The sequence below is a fragment of the Salmo salar genome, chromosome 02 (genome assembly GCF_965601325.2).
Source record: "Salmo salar chromosome 02, fSalSal1, whole genome shotgun sequence".
Classification (NCBI taxonomy): Eukaryota; Metazoa; Chordata; class Actinopteri; order Salmoniformes; family Salmonidae; genus Salmo; species Salmo salar.
Genome location: NC_138292.1, coordinates 46152377 through 46170410, shown reverse-complemented (window position 1 = coordinate 46170410; position 18034 = coordinate 46152377). Strand labels below are relative to the sequence as shown.

At 43.3% G+C, this 18034-nt stretch overlaps 1 protein-coding gene across 1 annotated transcript in view; it reads right to left on the bottom strand.

Annotated features, from left to right (window-relative positions):
* Window positions 1-18034, bottom strand: part of me1 (malic enzyme 1, NADP(+)-dependent, cytosolic) — a 130098-nt gene that overhangs the window by 30569 nt on the left and 81495 nt on the right. The window contains exons 4-5 of the mRNA XM_014168666.3: window positions 12303-12378; window positions 3203-3364 (exon numbers count right to left, since the gene is read on the bottom strand). Coding sequence (XP_014024141.2) covers window positions 3203-3364; window positions 12303-12378 — 238 coding nt within the window. The remainder of the gene's footprint in view (window positions 1-3202; window positions 3365-12302; window positions 12379-18034) is intronic.

The following is an 18034-nucleotide window of genomic DNA, read 5'->3' as shown; positions in this document are numbered from 1 at the left end:
CCCTTCCTGCAGGCTCATCCTGACATGACCCTCCATTATGACAATGCCACCAGCCATACTGCTCGTTCTGTGCGTGATTTCCTGCAAGACAGGAATGTCAGTGTTCTGCCATGGCCAGCAAAGAGCCCGGATCTCAATCCCATTGAGCACATCTGGGACCTGTTGGATCGGAGGGTGAGGGCAGGGCCATTCCCTCCAGAAATGTCCGGGAACTTGCAGGTGTCTTGGTGGAATAGTGGGGTAACATCTCACAGCAAGAACTGGCAAATCTGGTGCAGTCCATGAGGAGGAGATGCACTGCAGTACTTAATTCAGCATGTGGCCACACCAGATACTGACTGTTACTTTTGATTTTGACCCCCCCCTTTGTTCAGGGACACATTATTCCATTTATTTTAGTCACATGTCTGTGGAACTTGTTCAGTTGATGTCTCAGTTGTTGAATCTTGTTATGTTAATACAAATATTTACACGTTAAGTTTGCTGAAAATAAACGCAGTTGACAGTGAGGACGTTATTTTTTTGCTGAGTTCACTTACATGCATACATACAGTTGAAGTCGGAAGTTAACATACACTTATGTTGGAGTCATTAAAACTCATTTTTCAACCACTTCACAAAATTCTTGTTCACAAACTATAGTTTTGACAAGTCAGTTAGGACATCTACTTTGTGCATGACATATAATTTTCCAGACAATTGAATACAGACAGATTATTTCACTTATAATTCACTGTATCACACTTCCAGTGGATACACTAAGTTGACTGTGCCTTTAAACAGCTTGGAAAATTCCAGAAAATGATGTCATGGCTTTAGAAGCTTCTGATAGGCTAATTGACATAATTTGAGTCAATTGGAGGTGTACCTGTGGATGTATTTCAAGGCCTACCTTCAAACTCAGTGCATCTTTGCTTGACATCTTGGGAAAATCAAAAGAAATCAGCCAAGACCTCAGAAAAATTAATTGTAGACCTTCACAAGTCTGGTTCATCCTTGGGAGCAATTTCCAAATGCCTGAAGGTATCACATTCATCTGTACAAACAATAGTATGCAAGTATAAACACCATGGGACCACGCAGCCGTCATACTGCTCAGGAAGGAGACGCGTTCTTACTCCTAGATATGAGCGTTCTTTGGTGCGAAAAGTGCAAATCAATCCCAGAACAGCAGCAAAGGACCTTGTGAAGATGCTGGAGGAAACGGGTACAAAAGTATCTATATCCAGAGTAAAACAAGTCCTATATCAACACAACCTGAAAGGCCGCTCAGCAAGGAAGAAGTCTCTGCTCCAAAACCACCATAAAAAAGCCAGACTACGGTTTGCAACTGCACATGGGGACAAAGATCATACTTTTTGGAGAAATGTCCTCTGGTCTGATGAAACAAAAATAGAACTGTTTGGCCATAATGACCATCGTTATGTTTGGAGGAAAAAGGGGGAGGCCTGCAAGTCGAAGAACACCATCAAAACCGTGAAGCACGGGGGTGGCAGCATCATGTTGTGGGGGTGCTTTGCTGCAGGAGGGACTGGTGCACTTCACAAAATAGATGGCATCATGAGGAGGAAAATGATGTGGATATATTGAAGCAACATCTCAAAACATCAGTCAGGAAGTTAAAGCTTGGTCGCAAATGGGTCTTCCAAATGGACAATGACCCCAAGCATACTTCCGAAGTTGTGGCAAAATGGCTTAAGGACAACAAAGTCAAGATATTCGAGTGGCCATCACAACGCCCTGACCTCAATCACATAGAAAATTTGTGGGCAGAACTGAAAAAGTGTGTGCGAGCAAGGAGGTCTACAGACCTGACTCAGTTACACCAGCTCTGTCAGGAGGAATGGGCCAAAATTCACCCAACTTATTGTGGGAAGCTTGTGGAAGGCTACCCGAAATGTTTGTTAAACAATTTAAAAGGCAATGCTACCAAATACTAAATGAGTGTATGTAAACTGCTGACACACTGGGAATGTGATGAAAGAAATAAAAGCTGAAATAAATTATTCTCTCTACTATTATTCTGACATTTCAGATTCTTAAAATAAAGTGGTGATCCTAAGACAGGTAATTCTTACTAGAATTAGATGTCAGGAATTGTGTAAAAACTGTGGAGACCATCCGCACAGCGAATGCTACCGCTGACAGGGATAGGGCTAGTCCCTCTGTTCAACTCTGCTTCCTGTCTCCTTCCCTTTCCCTCCCCCTTCCTTCATGCATCCCTCTTTTATACTGGTGTCCTCGTTTTGTTGCTCATGGAGTGTCTCTCTATCTCCATTGATTATTGCCAGTCATTGACATCTTTGACCGGTCCTATACCCGGGTAACCCCAAATCCATCTCCCTCTTCTTTCCTCCCACCCTTTATCCACTTATCCTTCTTTCACAGCGATGTCTTCTTTTATGTCTCATTCTCAGCATCTTGATAACTGTCTAGAGCATGTCTATCCTTGACCAGACCGACCCAACTAACCCCAAATCACCATTTATCGTCTCCCCAACTCTTATACGGAAACACAGTCAGTGGCTAGGAGAGCAGGCCCAGGAAATCAGAGGATGGCTCAGAGTGGACTCAGCTGTGCCTTAAAAGCCAGGCAGCAGGCATGTGGTGGCAGTGCCACACCCTTGGCCCAGCTCTGGATGACATGGAGAAAATACAGAGTTTAAATATAGCCGTGTACACAACACAGACTATTCTTAGTTTGCTCCTGTTTAACAGTGTAGCCACAGCACACGTGCCGCCCAGCCTAGAGTGAGGCTCCTCTTTTAGCTATAAAGAGAGGGCCAGGCCATACATAGGACCAATGGAACCAGCATGAAAAACCAAACCCGAAGGCCTCTTTGAATACTGTTGACTGGCAGTGTTGGCGGGATGAATAGGTGCTTTTCTAGCTGGCATAGGTGAACGGTGCTGCTTTCCTCAGTTGCTTTTCCTGGTTGTAAAGTGTTAGAATTTCTCGTTTCTTGGCTGTTAGTGTTTGGAAATTGGAGTTTGGAGACTGAGGGGCTTACCTGATTATAACGTATTGACTTGAGGTTATTTACTTAGCTGACAAATTACATCTAGCATATATGTTACAAAGTTGACCGTTTTTTGTTATGTAGTTGACAGGTGACAAGTGTAGGATAAAGTGAAGTGTATCATCTTGTTTGCATGTAGCTATGCGTGTATTCATTTGGTTGTTAGGTGTGTCTCTTCTTACCTCATTGTCTGTGCCCACATCCAGCATGACTGGCAGACACTGCTGGGGTGGCATGCCTCCACAGGCCGTGTAGAGTGCCAGTTTGCCCACAGGGATGCCCATGCCGTAGCAGCCCAGGTCCCCCAGGCCCAGGATCCTCTCTCCGTCCGTGACACACACCGCCTGTCAATCACATCACATCTGTCAATCATACCTGTGATTCTATGCCAATCAAATACATTATCAGTCAGAACAGACTGTCTATGGCTCTAGAGAAGTAATTTCCTTTCGGCTTCCTGTTTGAAATTAACCAAATAAACTCTCAGATTAGCCAACATTTTTATCATAATATCAGGCATTGAAAATACAGCAACTAGCAAATAAAGCCAACATATTCATTAGCCAATCAGTTACAGTAAGTGTACATGATTAAACAGGAAATATTCACACTACGTCAACAGTGAAGAGGTGACTCCGGGATGCTGGGTTCCTCTGTCCAGTGTCTGTTCTTTTGCCCATCTTAATCTTTCCTTCTAATTGGCCAGTCTGAGATATTGATTTTTCTTTGCAACTCTGCCTAGAAGGCCAGCATCCCGGAGTCGCCTCTTCACTGTTGACATTTTTTTTATACATTTTTTACATTTTTAGTCATTTAGCAGACGCTCTTATCCAGAGCGACTTACAGTAGTGAGTGCATACATTTCATACATTTTCTTTGTACTGGTCCCCCATGAGAATGGTGTTTTGCGGGTACTATTTAATGAAGCTGCCAGTTGAGGACTTGTGAGGCGTCTGTTCCTCAAACTATAGACTAATGTACTTGTCCTCTTGCTCAGTTGTGCACCAGGGCCTCCCACTCCTCTTTATATCCTGGTTAGAGCCAGTTTGCGCTGTTCTGGGAAGGGAGTAGTATACATCGTTGTACGAGATCTTCAGTTTCTTGGCAATTTCTCACATGGAATAGGCTTCATTTCTCAGAACAAGAATAGACTGACGAGTTGCAGGAGAAAGGTCTTTGTTTCTGGCCATTTTGAGCCTGTAATCGAACCCACAAATGCTGATGCTCCATGTTACGGATACAGGTAGTGTGTATCCTGTATGTGTATTTCTTTTCTCTCCTTCTCCCCTCACAGGTGACAATCATCATTCCCCAATCAGTCATCAATCAGTCACCAATCAGTCACCAACCAAGACACCTGCTCCTCTTCCCTCAACCAATCACATCCCCTTTCCCTTGGTTTAAAAACCCAGTCAGTAGTTTTCTCCACAGTTGAATCTCACTCTCTGTAGATTAATCTCTCTGTATTGATCCATCTTTTGTTTTGCCCCGACATGTCACATTTGTCCGGTTATTTTGTGAGTGTTGTTTGACTGTTTGTTTGTATTGTGGGAAAGGGGGTAACCAGACCAGTCGCCCATGGGCCTACATTACACGTAGGAAAACAGTGTCTAAATACACTAGTTAGAACTGGGTGGACCACCCACTGTGTTTTTGGTTAGTTAGCTGTTATTGAAATAGGCTAGTCTAGCTTAGGCGTGTTTTTGGAGTATTGTTTCTTTCCTTGGGTCCAGCTCAGCCCCTTTACCGTGTGTTTAAAAATAAACCCTAAGAGTTTGACGGTAGACTTAAGTTGTCTGTGGTTTTTGTTCTGTTCCTTTTCACTATTATAATTTGCATGAGTTATGTTACGGGTCTCGTTTCCATCCCCCCTAGACTGCAGGGCCAAAGGGATTCGTAACACTCCAGATATTCAACTAGTCTAAAGAAGGCCAGTTTTATTGCTGCTTTAAATCAGCACAACAGTTTTCAGCTGTGCTAACATAATTGCAAAAGGGTTTTCTAATGATCAATTAGCCTTTTACAATGATAAACTTAGATTAGCTAACACAAAGTACCATTGGAACACAGGAGTGATGGTTGCTGATAATGGGCCTCTGTACGCCTATGTAGATATTCCATAAAAGAAATCAGCCGTTTCCAGCTACAATGGTCATTTACAACGTTAACAATGTCTACACTGTATTTCTGATCAATTTGATGTTATTTTAATGGACACAAGTGCTTTTCTTTCAAAAACAAAGACATTTCTAAGTGACCCCAAACTTTTGAATGGTAGTGTATAAATATAGAATAAAAACACACATCACGACAAAAGACAACACTACATAAAGAGAGACCTAAGACAACATAGCAACACATGACAACACAGCATGGTAGCAACACAACATGGTAGCAGCACAAAACATGGTACAAACATTATTGGGCACAGACAACAACAGTACAAAGAGCAAGAAGGTAGAGACAACAATACATCACCCAAAGCAGCCACAAATGTCAGTAAGAGTGTCCATGATTGAGTTTTTGAATGAAGAGATTGAGATAAAACTGTCCAGTTTGACTGTTTGTTGCAGTGACCCAGGGATGTGTGTGCTTTGGGGACCTTTAACAGAATGTGACTGGCAGAACGGGTGTTGTATGTGGAGGATGAGTGCTGCAGTAGATATCTCAGATAGGGGGGAGTGAGGCCTAAGAGGGTTTTATAAATAAGCATCAACTAGTGGGTCTGCGACGGGTATAGAGTTTTACAAGCAGTGGAGATACAGCTGAAGTCAGAAGTTTACATACACCTTAGCCAAATACATTTACATTCAGTTTCACATTTCCTGACATTTAATCTTAGTAAAAATTCCCTGTTTTAGGTCAGGTAGGATCACCACTTTATTCTAAGAATGTGAAATGTCAGAATAATAGTGATTTATTTCAGCTTTTACTTCTTTCATCACATTCACAGTGGGTCAGACGTTTACATACACTCAATTAGTATTTGGTAGCATTGCCTTTACATTGATTAACTTGGGTCAAACGCTTTGGGTAGCCTTCCACAAGCTTCCCACAATAAATTGGATGAATTTTGGCCCATTCCTCCTGACAGAGCTGGTGTAACTGAGTCAGGTTTGTAGGCCTCCTTGCACGCACACGCTTTTCAGTTCTGCCCACAAATTATCTATGGGATTGAGGTCAGGGCTTTGTGATGGCCACTCCAATACCTTGACTTTGTTGTCCTTAAACCATTTTGTCACAACTTTGGAAGTATGCTTGGGGTCATTGCCCATTTGGAAGACCCATTTGCGACCAAGCTTTAACCTGTTGTGGTATAGGGGGCAGTATTTACACGGTCGGATAAAAAACGAACCCGATTTAATCTGGTTACTACTCCTGCCCAGAAACTAGAATATGCATATAATTAGTAGATTTGGATATAAAAACACTCTAAAGTTTCGAAAACTGTTTGAATGGTGTCTGAGTATAACAGAACTCTTATGGCAGGCCAAAACCTGAGAAGATTCCATACAGGAAGTGCCCTGTCTGACAATTTGTTGTCCTTCTGTTGCATCTCTATCGACATTACAGCATCTGTGCTGTAACGTGACACTTTCTAAGGCTTCCATTGGCTCTCTAAAGCCGCCAGAAAGTGGAATGGGGTGTCTGCTGTATCTGGGCAAAGTACAACAGCTCTGTTTGTGAGTGGTCAGCCTGGGGACAGTGAGACTGATGCGCGTTCACCATTTTTTTCTTTCAGCCTTTGAATGAATACAACGTTGCGAGAAAAGTACCATAAAATTTGATTTTAAACAGCGTTTGACATGCTTCTCAGTACGGTAATGGAATATTTAGAATTTTTTTGTCACGAAATGCGCTTGCGCGTCACCGTTTGGATAGTTACCTGAACGCATGAACAAAACGGCGGTATTTGGATATAACTATGGATTATTTGGAACCAAAACAACATTTGTTGTTGAAGTAGAAGTCCTGGGAGTGCATTCTGACGAAGAAAAGCAAAGGTAATCCAATTTTTCTAATAGTAATTCTGAGTTTAGGTGACCCCGAAGTTGGCGGATGTCAAACTAGCTAGCCGTGATGGCCGATCTATGTACTCAGAATATTGCAAAATGTGCTTTCGCCGAAAAGCTATTTTAAAATTGGACATAGCGATTGCATAAAGGAGTTCTGTATCTATAATTCTTAAAATAATGTATGTATTTTGTCAACGTTTATCGTGAGTAATTTAGTAAATTCACCGGAAGTTTTCGGTGGGTATGCTAGTTCTGAACATCACATGCTAATGTAAAAAGCTGTTTTTTGATATAAATATGAACTTGATTGAACAAAACATGCATGTATTATATAACATAATGTCCTAGGAGTGTCATCTGATGAAGATCAAAGGTTAGTGCTGCATTTAGCTGTGTTTTGGGTATTTTTGATGCATGCTAGTTGCTTGGAAATGGCTGTGTGGTTTTTTGTGTCTATGTACTTTCCTAACATAATCTAATGTTTTGCTTTCGCTGTAAAGCCTTTTGGAAATCGGACAACGTGGTTCGATTCAGGAGAAGTGTATCTATAAAATGGTGTAAAATAGTCCTATGTTTGAGAACTTTGAATTATGACATTTTGTGGTTTTATATTTGGCGCTAAGATTTGTCACTGGCTGTTGAATAGTGTGGGACGATTTCGTCCCACCTCCCCTAGAGAGGATAACTTCCTGACTGATGTCTTTAGATGTTGCTTCAATAAACCCACAATTTCCCCTCCTCATGATGCCATCTATTTTGTGAAGTGCACCAGTCCCTGCTGCAGCAAAGCACCCCCACAACATGATGTTGCCACCCCCATGCTTCATGGTTGGGATGGTGTTCTTTGGCTTGCAGGCCTCCCCCTTTTTCCTCCAAACATAACGATGGTCATTATAGCCAAACAGTTCTAATTCTGTTTCATCAGACAAGAGGACATTTCTCCAAAAGGTACGATCTTTGTTTCCATGTGCAGTTGCAAACCATAGTCTGTCTTTTTTATGGCGGTTTTGGAGCAGTGGCTTCTTCCTTGCTGAGCGGCCTTTCAGGTTATGTCGATATAGGACTCGTTTTACTGTGGATATAGATACTTTTGTACCCATTTCCTCCAGCATCTTCACAAGGTCCTTTGCTGTTGTTCTGGGATTGATTTGCACATTTCACACCAAAGTAGGTTCATCTCTAGGAGACAGAACGCGTCTACTTCCTGAGCGGTATGATGGCTGCGTGGTCCCATGGTGTTTATACTTGCGTACTATTGTTTCTACAGGTGAACGTGGTACCTTCAGGCGTTTGGAAATGCATCCACAGGTACACCTCCAATTGACTCAAATTATGTCAATTAGCCTATCAAAAGCTTCTAAAGCCATGACATTTTCCAACTGAAATTGTGATGCATTTTGTGATACAGTGAAATAATCTGTCTGTAAACAATTGTTGGACAAATAAATTATTTGTGTCATGCACAAAGTAGATGTCATAACAAACTATAGTTTTGGCAAGTTGGTTAACAAGAAATTTGTAGTTGAAAAACGAGTTTTTATGACTCCAACCGAAGTGTATGTAAACTTCCAACTTCAACTGTAAGTAAGGCATTGGATCGTGATAAATAGTTTTATAAGAGGTCCTGTGAGCTCAGGCTGCAGAGGAAAATGCCATTGTGTTGACAGCTGTGAACAGGTGCAAGAACGGCTAGCGGCTGCAGCAGGTATCTTTACATGCCAGGAATACCTGGAAGATTCTTCGTATTGACTCTAAATGACAAGATCATGACTTGATATGGATGCCTGATGAAGACCTAAGGGTCAAAACGTTGTTGTAAATAAATATCACCTGGGAGCATGTGCAGCAGTGTGCTGCGTTTTCCTGTCTGTTTTCCATGAGTTTGTCTACAACAGCACATAGCTGTACTGGCATATTAGAGCTCAGTTGGTTGTAATGGCCTCAAACAGGCCAGATCCTAACTGAAGATATCTGTTGAACTTATTGACATCAATGCACAATTTATGAGAAAGTTGGAAAGTATTCAGGCCGCTTGACTTTTCCACATTTTGTTGTTTCGTTACAGCCTTATTCTAAAATTGATTAAAAAAAAAAAAAATTCCATCAATCTACACACAATACCCAACTAAGACAAAGCAAAAACAGGTTTACAGAAATGTTTGCTAATTTATTAAAAATAAAATAATTGAAATATCACATTTACATAAGTACTCAGACCCTTTACTCAGTACTTAGTTGAAGCTCCTTTGACAGCGATTACAGCATCGAGTCTTCTTGGGTATGACGCTACAGGCTTGGCACACCTGTATTTGGGGAGTTTCTCCCATTCTTCTCTGCAGATCCTCTTGAGCCCTGTTGGATGGGGAGCATTACTGCACAGCTATTTTCAGGTCTCTCCAGAGATGTTCAATCTGGTTCAAGTCTGGGCTCTGGCTGAGCCACTAAAGGACATTCAGAGATTTGTCCCTAAGCCACTCCTGCGTTGTCTTGGATGTGAGTTTAGGGTCATTGTCCTGTTGGAAGGTGAACCTTCGCCCCATTCTGAGGTCCTGAGCACTCTGGAGCAGGTTTTAATCAAGGATCTCTGTACTTTGCTCCGTTCATCTTTGCCTCGATCCTTGCTAGTCTCCCAGTCCCTGCCGCTGAAAAACATCCCCACCGCATGATACTGCCACCACCATGCTTCACCGTAGGGATGATGCCAGGTTTCCTCGAGACAAGATGCTTGGCATTCAGGCCAAAGAGTTCAATCTTAGTTCCATCAGACCAGAGAATCTTGTTTCTCATGGTCTGAGAGTCCTTTAGGTGCCTTTTGGAAAACTCAGTGGGTTGTCATGTGCCTTTTACTGAGGAGTGGCTTCTGTCTGGCCACTACCATACAGGCCTGTTTGGTGGAGTGCTGCAGATGCTTGTCATTCTGGAAGGTTCTCTCATCTCCACAGAGGAACTCTAGAGCTCTGTCAGAGTGATCATCATGTTCTTGGTCACCTCCCTGACCAAGGCCCTTCTTCCCTGTTTGGCCAGGCGGCCAGCTCTAAGAAGAGTCTTGGTGGTTTCAAACATCTTCCATTTAAGAATGATGGAGGCCACCGTGTTCTTGGAGAAATTCAATGCTGTAGACATTGTTTGGTACCCTTCCCCATATCTGTGCCTCGACGCAATCCTGTCTCGTAGCTCTATGGAAATTTTCTTCAACCCCATGGCTTGGTTTTTGCTCTGAAATGCACTGTCAACTGTGGGACCTTGTATAGACAGGTGTGTAACTTTCCAAATCATGACCAATCAATTAAATTTACCACAGGTGGACTCCAGTCAAGTTGTAGAAACATCTCAAGGATGCACCTGTGCTCATTTTCGAGTATCATCGCAAAGGGGCTGAATACTTATGTAAATAAGTAAATTTTTTGGGGTGCAAAAATAAAACGAAAACTTTTCGCGTGGTCATTATGGGGTATTGTGTGTAGATTGCTGAGGATTTTTTATTTATTGAATCAATTTTAGAATAAGGCAGTAACGTAACAAAATGTGGAAAATGACATGGGGGCTGAATACTTTCCTTAGGCACTGTATATACAAAAGTATGTAGACACCCCTTCAAATTTGTGAATTCGGCTATTTCAGCTACACCCGTTGCTGACCGGTGTGTAAAATTACACCGCCATGCAAACTCCATAGACAAACATTGGCAGTAGAATGTCTTTCCAACAAGTCAGTTCGTCAAATTTCTGCCCTGCTACCCTGGGCAAATGTAAGTGCTGTTATTGCGAAGTGGAAACGTCTTGGAGCAACAACGGCTCAGCCAAGAAGTGGTAGGCCACATAAGCTCACAGAATGGGGCCGCTGCGTGCTGAAGCACGTAGCACGTAAAAATGATTTGTCCTTGGTTGCAACACTCACTACAGAGTCCCAAACTGCCTCTGGAAGATAAGTCAGCACAAGAACTGTTTGTCGGAAGATTCATAAAATGGGTTTTCATGGCCAAGCAGCCGCACACAAGCCTAAGATCACAATGCGCAATGCCAAGCATCGGCTGGAGTGGTGTAAAGCTCGCTGCCATTGGACTGGAGCAGTGGAAACGTGTTCTCTGGAGTGATGAATCACGTTTTAGCATCTGGCAGTTCGACGGACGAATCTGGGTTTGGCGAATACCAGGAGAATGCTACCTGCCTCAATGCATAGGGCAAACTGTAAAGATAGGTGGATGAGTAATAACGGTCTGGGGCTGTTTTTCATGGTTCGGGTTAGGCCCCTTAGTTTCAGTGAAGGGAAATCTTAACTCTACAGCAGACAATGACAATCAAGACAATTCTGTGCTTCCAACTGTGTGGCAACAGTTTGCGAAAGGCCTTTTCTGTTTGAGCATGACAATGCCCTCGTGCACAAAGTGAGGTCCATACATAAATGGTTTGTCGAGATCGGTGTGGAAGAACTTGACTGGCCTGCACACAGCCCTGACCTCAACCCCATTGAACACCTTTGGGATGAATTGGAAAGCCGACTGCGAGCCAGGCCTAATTGCCCAACATCAGTGCCCGACCTCACTAATGCTCGTGGCTGAATGGAAGCAAGTCCCCGCAGCAATGTTCCAACAACTAGTGGAAAGCCTTCCCAGAAGAGCGGAGGCTGTTTTAGCAGCAAAGGGGGGGGACCAACTCCATATTAATGCCCATGATTTTGGAATGAGATGGCCGACGAGCAGATGTCCACATACTTTTGGTCATGTAGTGTACGTGTGCCTTTCAGTAGCAGCTGGTGGGAGGAGCGATAGGAGGACAGGCTCATTGTATGTCTGGAACTGAATGAATGGAACGCTATCAAACATATGGAAACCATATGTCCTCCTATGGCTCCTCCCACCAGCCTCCACTGGTGCCTATCCCCAGTTATCCCAGTGTCCATACAGAGAATTACCAAAAATGCCAACCTCTGACTTCTAAGCCAGGGCTGCACATCTTCCTCCTGGAGAGCGACTCTGTTGCAGAGCAGAATTTCATTCTAACCCTGATCTAACACACTTGATTCTACTGTTTAGCAGTTCACCAGAATCTTGAGTCGCTGGGTCAGGTGTGTAATTTACAACAGGCCTGGAGCAAAACCCTGCATACCCAGTAGCAATATCTGCCTTAAGCCATCAGATAGAACAACTAGGCCTAACAGTGTAAAGGGCATAGCACCCCTAATAGAGAGATAGTGCCATTTCAGAGACAACCTATTTCCGCACTATATAGGGAAAAGAATGCCATTTCAGGTTTGACTATAGACTTACACGTATGTCCTTCTCTGGCCAGCTCTGGAGCACGGTGGAGATGTGAGTGAGGTCATGGATGGTGACGAAAAGCCCCCTGGAACAGATCAGAGATCAGATGAGTTATAATGAGTGAGACTAGATAAACTGTTTACAGTACCTTTCACATTGCGCATCAATTACCATCATAAGGAAATACTGTAATTTTGCTCAGTACGGAGAAAAAAACATTGTCTTTGCATTCAGTTTCAAATGGTTCTTTGATACCTGAGTGGAAGCTTGGATTTAACTTTAAGCACCATTTCAGTAGCTTTTAAATCCAATTTTTCCCTCTACTTGTGCGGTAATATCCCAGAGCAGATGTCACCTGGAAAATGGATCGCTGGGCCAGGGACCCCTCTAGTGCTACTCTGCTTCAGGAAAAGCTAGATAGATACGCATAGTCTGTGTGCGTGTGTGTAGGCGTACAAGGTGGGAGGTCCAGCCCAGAAGGGTTTCAGATCGGCCCAACAAAGCCATATGCCCATGATGTGGAGGCACCATCATCTTCATATGTGCCAGCAACAATAAAAAACATCTATATTGTAAAATCTGCTCATAAACTAAAAAAATAGATCAAAGCTGGAAAGCGAGAAGGAAAATGTGAAGCACCAAACAGACCAAAACCCTGTTAAAAAAGAACCAGAACACAAAAAGAGTTGGAAAGAAGAAGAGAGACATGAACATGTCACATAAAAATGCACAAGTAAAGTTTCAGCGGAGGTTGACCCCAATGTCATGGCTGGGTATTAACTTACCTGCCAGACTTAGGTAACTAGAGGCAATAACAGGCAATAACAGTACAGAGATAGTACAACAAGTCTAATAGTAATGACAAACCTGTCACACCCTGATCTGTTTCACCTGTCTTTGTGCTTGTCTCCACCCCCCCCTCCAAGTGTTGCCCATCTTCCCCTGTGTATTTATACCTGTGTTCTGTTGCCAGTTCGTTTTGTTTCGTGAAATCTACCAGCGTTTGTTCCCCTGCTCCTGTCTGTTCTTGCTCCTGTTTTCTAGTCCCTTCCTGGGTTTTGACCGTTCTGCCTGCCCTGACCCTGAGACTGCCTGCCGTTCTATACCTTGCCCCACCTCATTGGATTAATGACCACTGCCTGCCCTGACCCTGAGACTACCTGCCATTCTGGACCTTTTGCACCCTCTCTGGATTACTGACATCTGCCTGCCTTTGACCTGTCGTTTGCCTGCCTCTGTACTAGAAATAAACTTTTGTTTCTTCGGCACTGGGTCATACCTGAAACCTGATGACACAATCCTTGTATCAAGGCCCACTAGATTAGAGCATTGGATTCTGTTGTGAGATTCAGTTAGCCATGAATAGTATAATAAAATGAGGGGTCACATTTCATCCCCCTGAGAAACTGGAAACCTGCCAACCTTTCTACTACATCATATCATTTAGAAATGGAAACCTCTGGAGTTGAAACTTGGGTTTTGGGTTAGTTTCCGTGGTGTGTGTGTGTGTGTGTGTGTGTGTACGTGCATGTCTGTTTGCATGTGTGTGTACGTATACATCTATATGCATGTGTGTATGTGTGTACGAGGCTGATAGAGGACCAGTCAGTATGGGGGCCACATTACTTGAGTTAAAAGGTAGAGAGAAAGCCTCTCACACATGGTGACCCACGTCACTCACCCCGGGGCTCTACATATTTGGCCTCCATAGGTAAACACTGTGTCCTCCTGCCACGTTTCTGATGAATCTGAGTCGACATTAACAAAATAAGAATAGAGAGAAAGAAACAGACAACGAGGAAATGAAGAGCAGGTAAGAGAAGTAAGGGATGGAAATGTGATTTTACAGCCAAAAAAAAAGACTGAAAGGATGAGAGACCGTAGACATAAAAACAAAAACGTCCATGGTCAGTCACACTCTTTAAAATGTTTAAACTGGACCAGCAATGGCTGCCAGAGGCCACTCACATAACGAGAAAGCTAACGATCAGCAACAACTCACAACTCATAAGTGTTTGACCATCAGTGATCAAACACATGCACACAAACACACGCACGTCATTGTCACGGATCCCTCTGGAACTGTCATTACACACACCTGGTCCCCATTTCCCTGACTGCAATTGTATAAAATGTGCACTTTGTTTTCCATTGGGCAGTCGATTATTTTTCCCATGTCCGTTGGTCGTGTGAGTGCCTATGTGTTGTCTCAGCCTGTGCCGCGTGTTATTGTTCCCATGTCCGTTGGTCGTGTAAGTACCTGTGCGTTGTCTCAGCCTGTGCTGCGCATTGTGTATTACGGGTCTCGTCCGGTGTCATTCTACAAGGTTTACAGCTCTTTTGTTTGGGTACATCCCAGTGTTTTGTATACGTGTTTGTTTTGGGTGTATTAAAAACCCAGATGATGTATTCCTGCACCTGTCTCCAAATCCTTTATATCAGCGCGACAGTCATGTTTGACACGCTTCATTGGTGGAACATTTGATCAGTCTGTCTCTGTGGCATTTAAACAGCTGTGAAGAGTTGGATTTGTTTGCAGTGTGTGTGTGTGTGTGTGTGAGAAGCCTGTGAGCAGTGTGTCAGAGGAGTGTGTGAGGCCTGCTGGGTGTGTTTGCCTGCAGCGTCCGTGGGGCAGAGAGCTGAACTGCTGTCAATCCCACAGCTAAGAGATCCAGGCCAGGGAAAGGAGCATGTTGATGCTGGTGACGGTAGGGGATGGTCCTCACTGGCTGGACTGACCCCATTCACTGGTGTTGGTGAAAATGACTCGTCTGATATGTGATAGAAATGGACATGGCTCTTTAACACATTATGACCATAGATGTTCCTTATTACAGCATTTTAGCTTTATTATTTGTTCAAATATCTCACTTGAATTCTCCCAATCTGTCTCCGGTTTCACCTATCATTCTTTCTCTCTCAAACTATTTCTTTCCCTCTCACTGTCTGGCAATCTTGTTAGTCTCCCAATCTGTCGTGGGAGACGTTGACCCCATGACCCTGAGATGAGGGAGGAGGTGTCCTCAGCGCCTCTGATGCCTTTCCCCCGACCCCCTCTAAACATCTGGTGTTATAATAGGACATTCTTCTGATAATAGCTGCTAGAACAATCTTCAGCCACATCTCCTAGGCTGAAGAGAAAGGGGTGAGATATTCCTGTGAGAAGGGGGTGAGAGCTGAGCTTTCACACCAAGAGTCTAATGACCCCATACTCATAATCATAGTACCTCAGAATCACCTCATCTGGATCTCGGTGTAAAAATAAAAGCTAATCTTGAGAGGAAGGAGACACAATACTGTTTAACAATGTATCAAATGTGTTTAAAGAATGCACACCTTGAGATGGATTCAGAATGAGGTTGGTGAGGGGTGTTTTGTAACTGTCTAAGAACTTGCGCACTGATAGGTGGATTGTGTCATGACTGTCCTGTGAGGTTCCAAATGGGTCAGACCAGCTTTGCAATAAATAACTTCAACCAGACCACCTCTCACCCACAGAGGGGTACTTTCAAATTCACCCAGGGAATGTGCCTTTTGTCTTAAGAAGATTTTTCCCAATGAAACTAACACATTCAAAAACAACTATTGGAACAATATTTCTAACACAGAACGTGGTGAATGGGCCGAGGTGACCTAAAAGAACACTAATGTCATTGTGTTTGTGTTGTCATTAAGTGTTAAAGGAAATACTGTACCTTGACACGTATACCGACTGTGTGAAGTGTCCATCCAATGCATTGTGCATGAAAAGGTAGAAAGTGTTTTTGTGAAGAGAGGGCCAATTTTAGGAGCCGTAAGAGATAATACTTTTATTAAACTTTGTACAAGTCACGCCCCTGAGTGAGGTCAGAGAGCGTGCCAGCCTGACGGAACCGCCCCTTTTGAATAAACTGTATAAAATGATGGGTAAAGAATTAACATATCAGACCAGAGAGACTGAGCTGCAGCTCACGTTTAAAGTGGTTTAAACTTTGAATCTCAACATGAGAGAGACGATAGTCACCTCGCGGACAATCACTGGTACGGCTGATTAGCTGTCCTAAGTGAAGTATATAGAAAAGCAAATTTAAGTGGGACTCTGTTCAAATCATCGTATTATGCTACTCTCATCACCCCACTGGGAATCATTGACACAGCTGGCTGGCCTATCTTCAAAGAAGCATCTTCCCGAGCGAATGGAAGCAGAATAAACTCTGTAGTTCTGTTCAGGACTACACGACAAGTCACTGGATGACTGCAGAGGAGAACGGCAGTAGAATACAGGTGCGGACCCCTTTTGGGCAATCAGCGCTTTAAAAGCGTGCCGCAAAAAGGCCCAACCAACCCCTTTTCCAAGAAGGCCCGGTTAGGAGAGATGCACGGCAAACCAAGGAATTTCCACGTAAATACATTCATGATTCTTACTCCAAGCGGGCGACGGTTTGTGTGCAATGTATAAGTGTGAGTAGTTTCTAAATGTACTAACATTGTCTCTGTCCCCCTTTCTCTCTTGCCCTTTTTGTAACAAGTAGCCATATTGTTGTCAGTCCACTAGGGACCTGTTTCTAATTTATTAAGTGTGTATGTTTATCCTGTGTTACCATTTAGTTAGCTAGTAAATAAATAAAAATAATGTGTAGTCCTGAATCATAACTAAGGCTCGGGTTTGGATGTGATAGGTAAAGACCTTTAGAAATTAATTCGGGAGATGGTAACTCTTTAAAGAACTGCTCTCGTGGTGCCCTAAATCCTAATGAGTTAATTGCTACATGATTAATTTAAATCAGGTAACAACTAAACATAGTTAGTGGATTAAATAACAGTCATCAGATTAATGACAGTGAAGTCACGACAATGGTATAGTCTTAGATAACAGAAAGGTAAAGTTTTGAGCCAGCCTATGTAGTTCCTCGGAGACTGTGTGGAGAGAGAGAGAACAAGAGACCAGCGGATTGAAGGAAGAGCGAGAGAGAAGGAAAGAAAACAGCAGCGGGCTGAATCAGCAATACCGCTGACCCACAACCCAGCAGAAAACACAACCCAGGGAGTGTGTGCCGAGAGTGGGACCGCAGCAACAACACAGCCCCAGCAGGAGCTGCTCTCTACACTTGACCCACAACATGGCCAGAGCCCCAGAGAGACACCAACTTCTGACAGACTACCGACCCGTGTCCTCAACAAACACAGGGAGCCAGCCACTCACCCAAAATATATCCGCCCCCTGCACGCCACCGCTCACCCCATTTAAGACTCTCTCTGCTGCTCGTTAGCCGTAACCTCTGAACGGCTAAACTGTCACTAAGCAGTGTGAGCTGTGTGTGTGCACAGTGAGAATGAAATGGGAGGTGAAACAACCTGTGCCAGTTATGTGCTGTTCAATGCAACCTTTTTTTGTCAATGTTAATAGGATATTGAATGCATTCTAAAATGTCACTCAGAGAGACTTCTAAGTGCTTTTACCAGGCAAAAAGCCAAGGCCCAAACAGTGGGTTACATAAAACATCTGGGACAGTTTCCATACCTACAATACCATTGATACTAGCCTTCATTTAATGTGCATCTGTGATTGAAGTGGACAGATAGAGTGGAAAGATACAGGCATAGAGTGGACAGCTATGTACAGTACAGTTATACTGTGCAGTATCCACTTCTGGGTCCTGTGACAGCAACACAGCTATAAATGTTATGGTAGCCAGGTACCTACTGTATTTCTGTTTGAGTAATTAAAGTCTCATTCTGAATAAGTGCTGTCATTGTTGAAA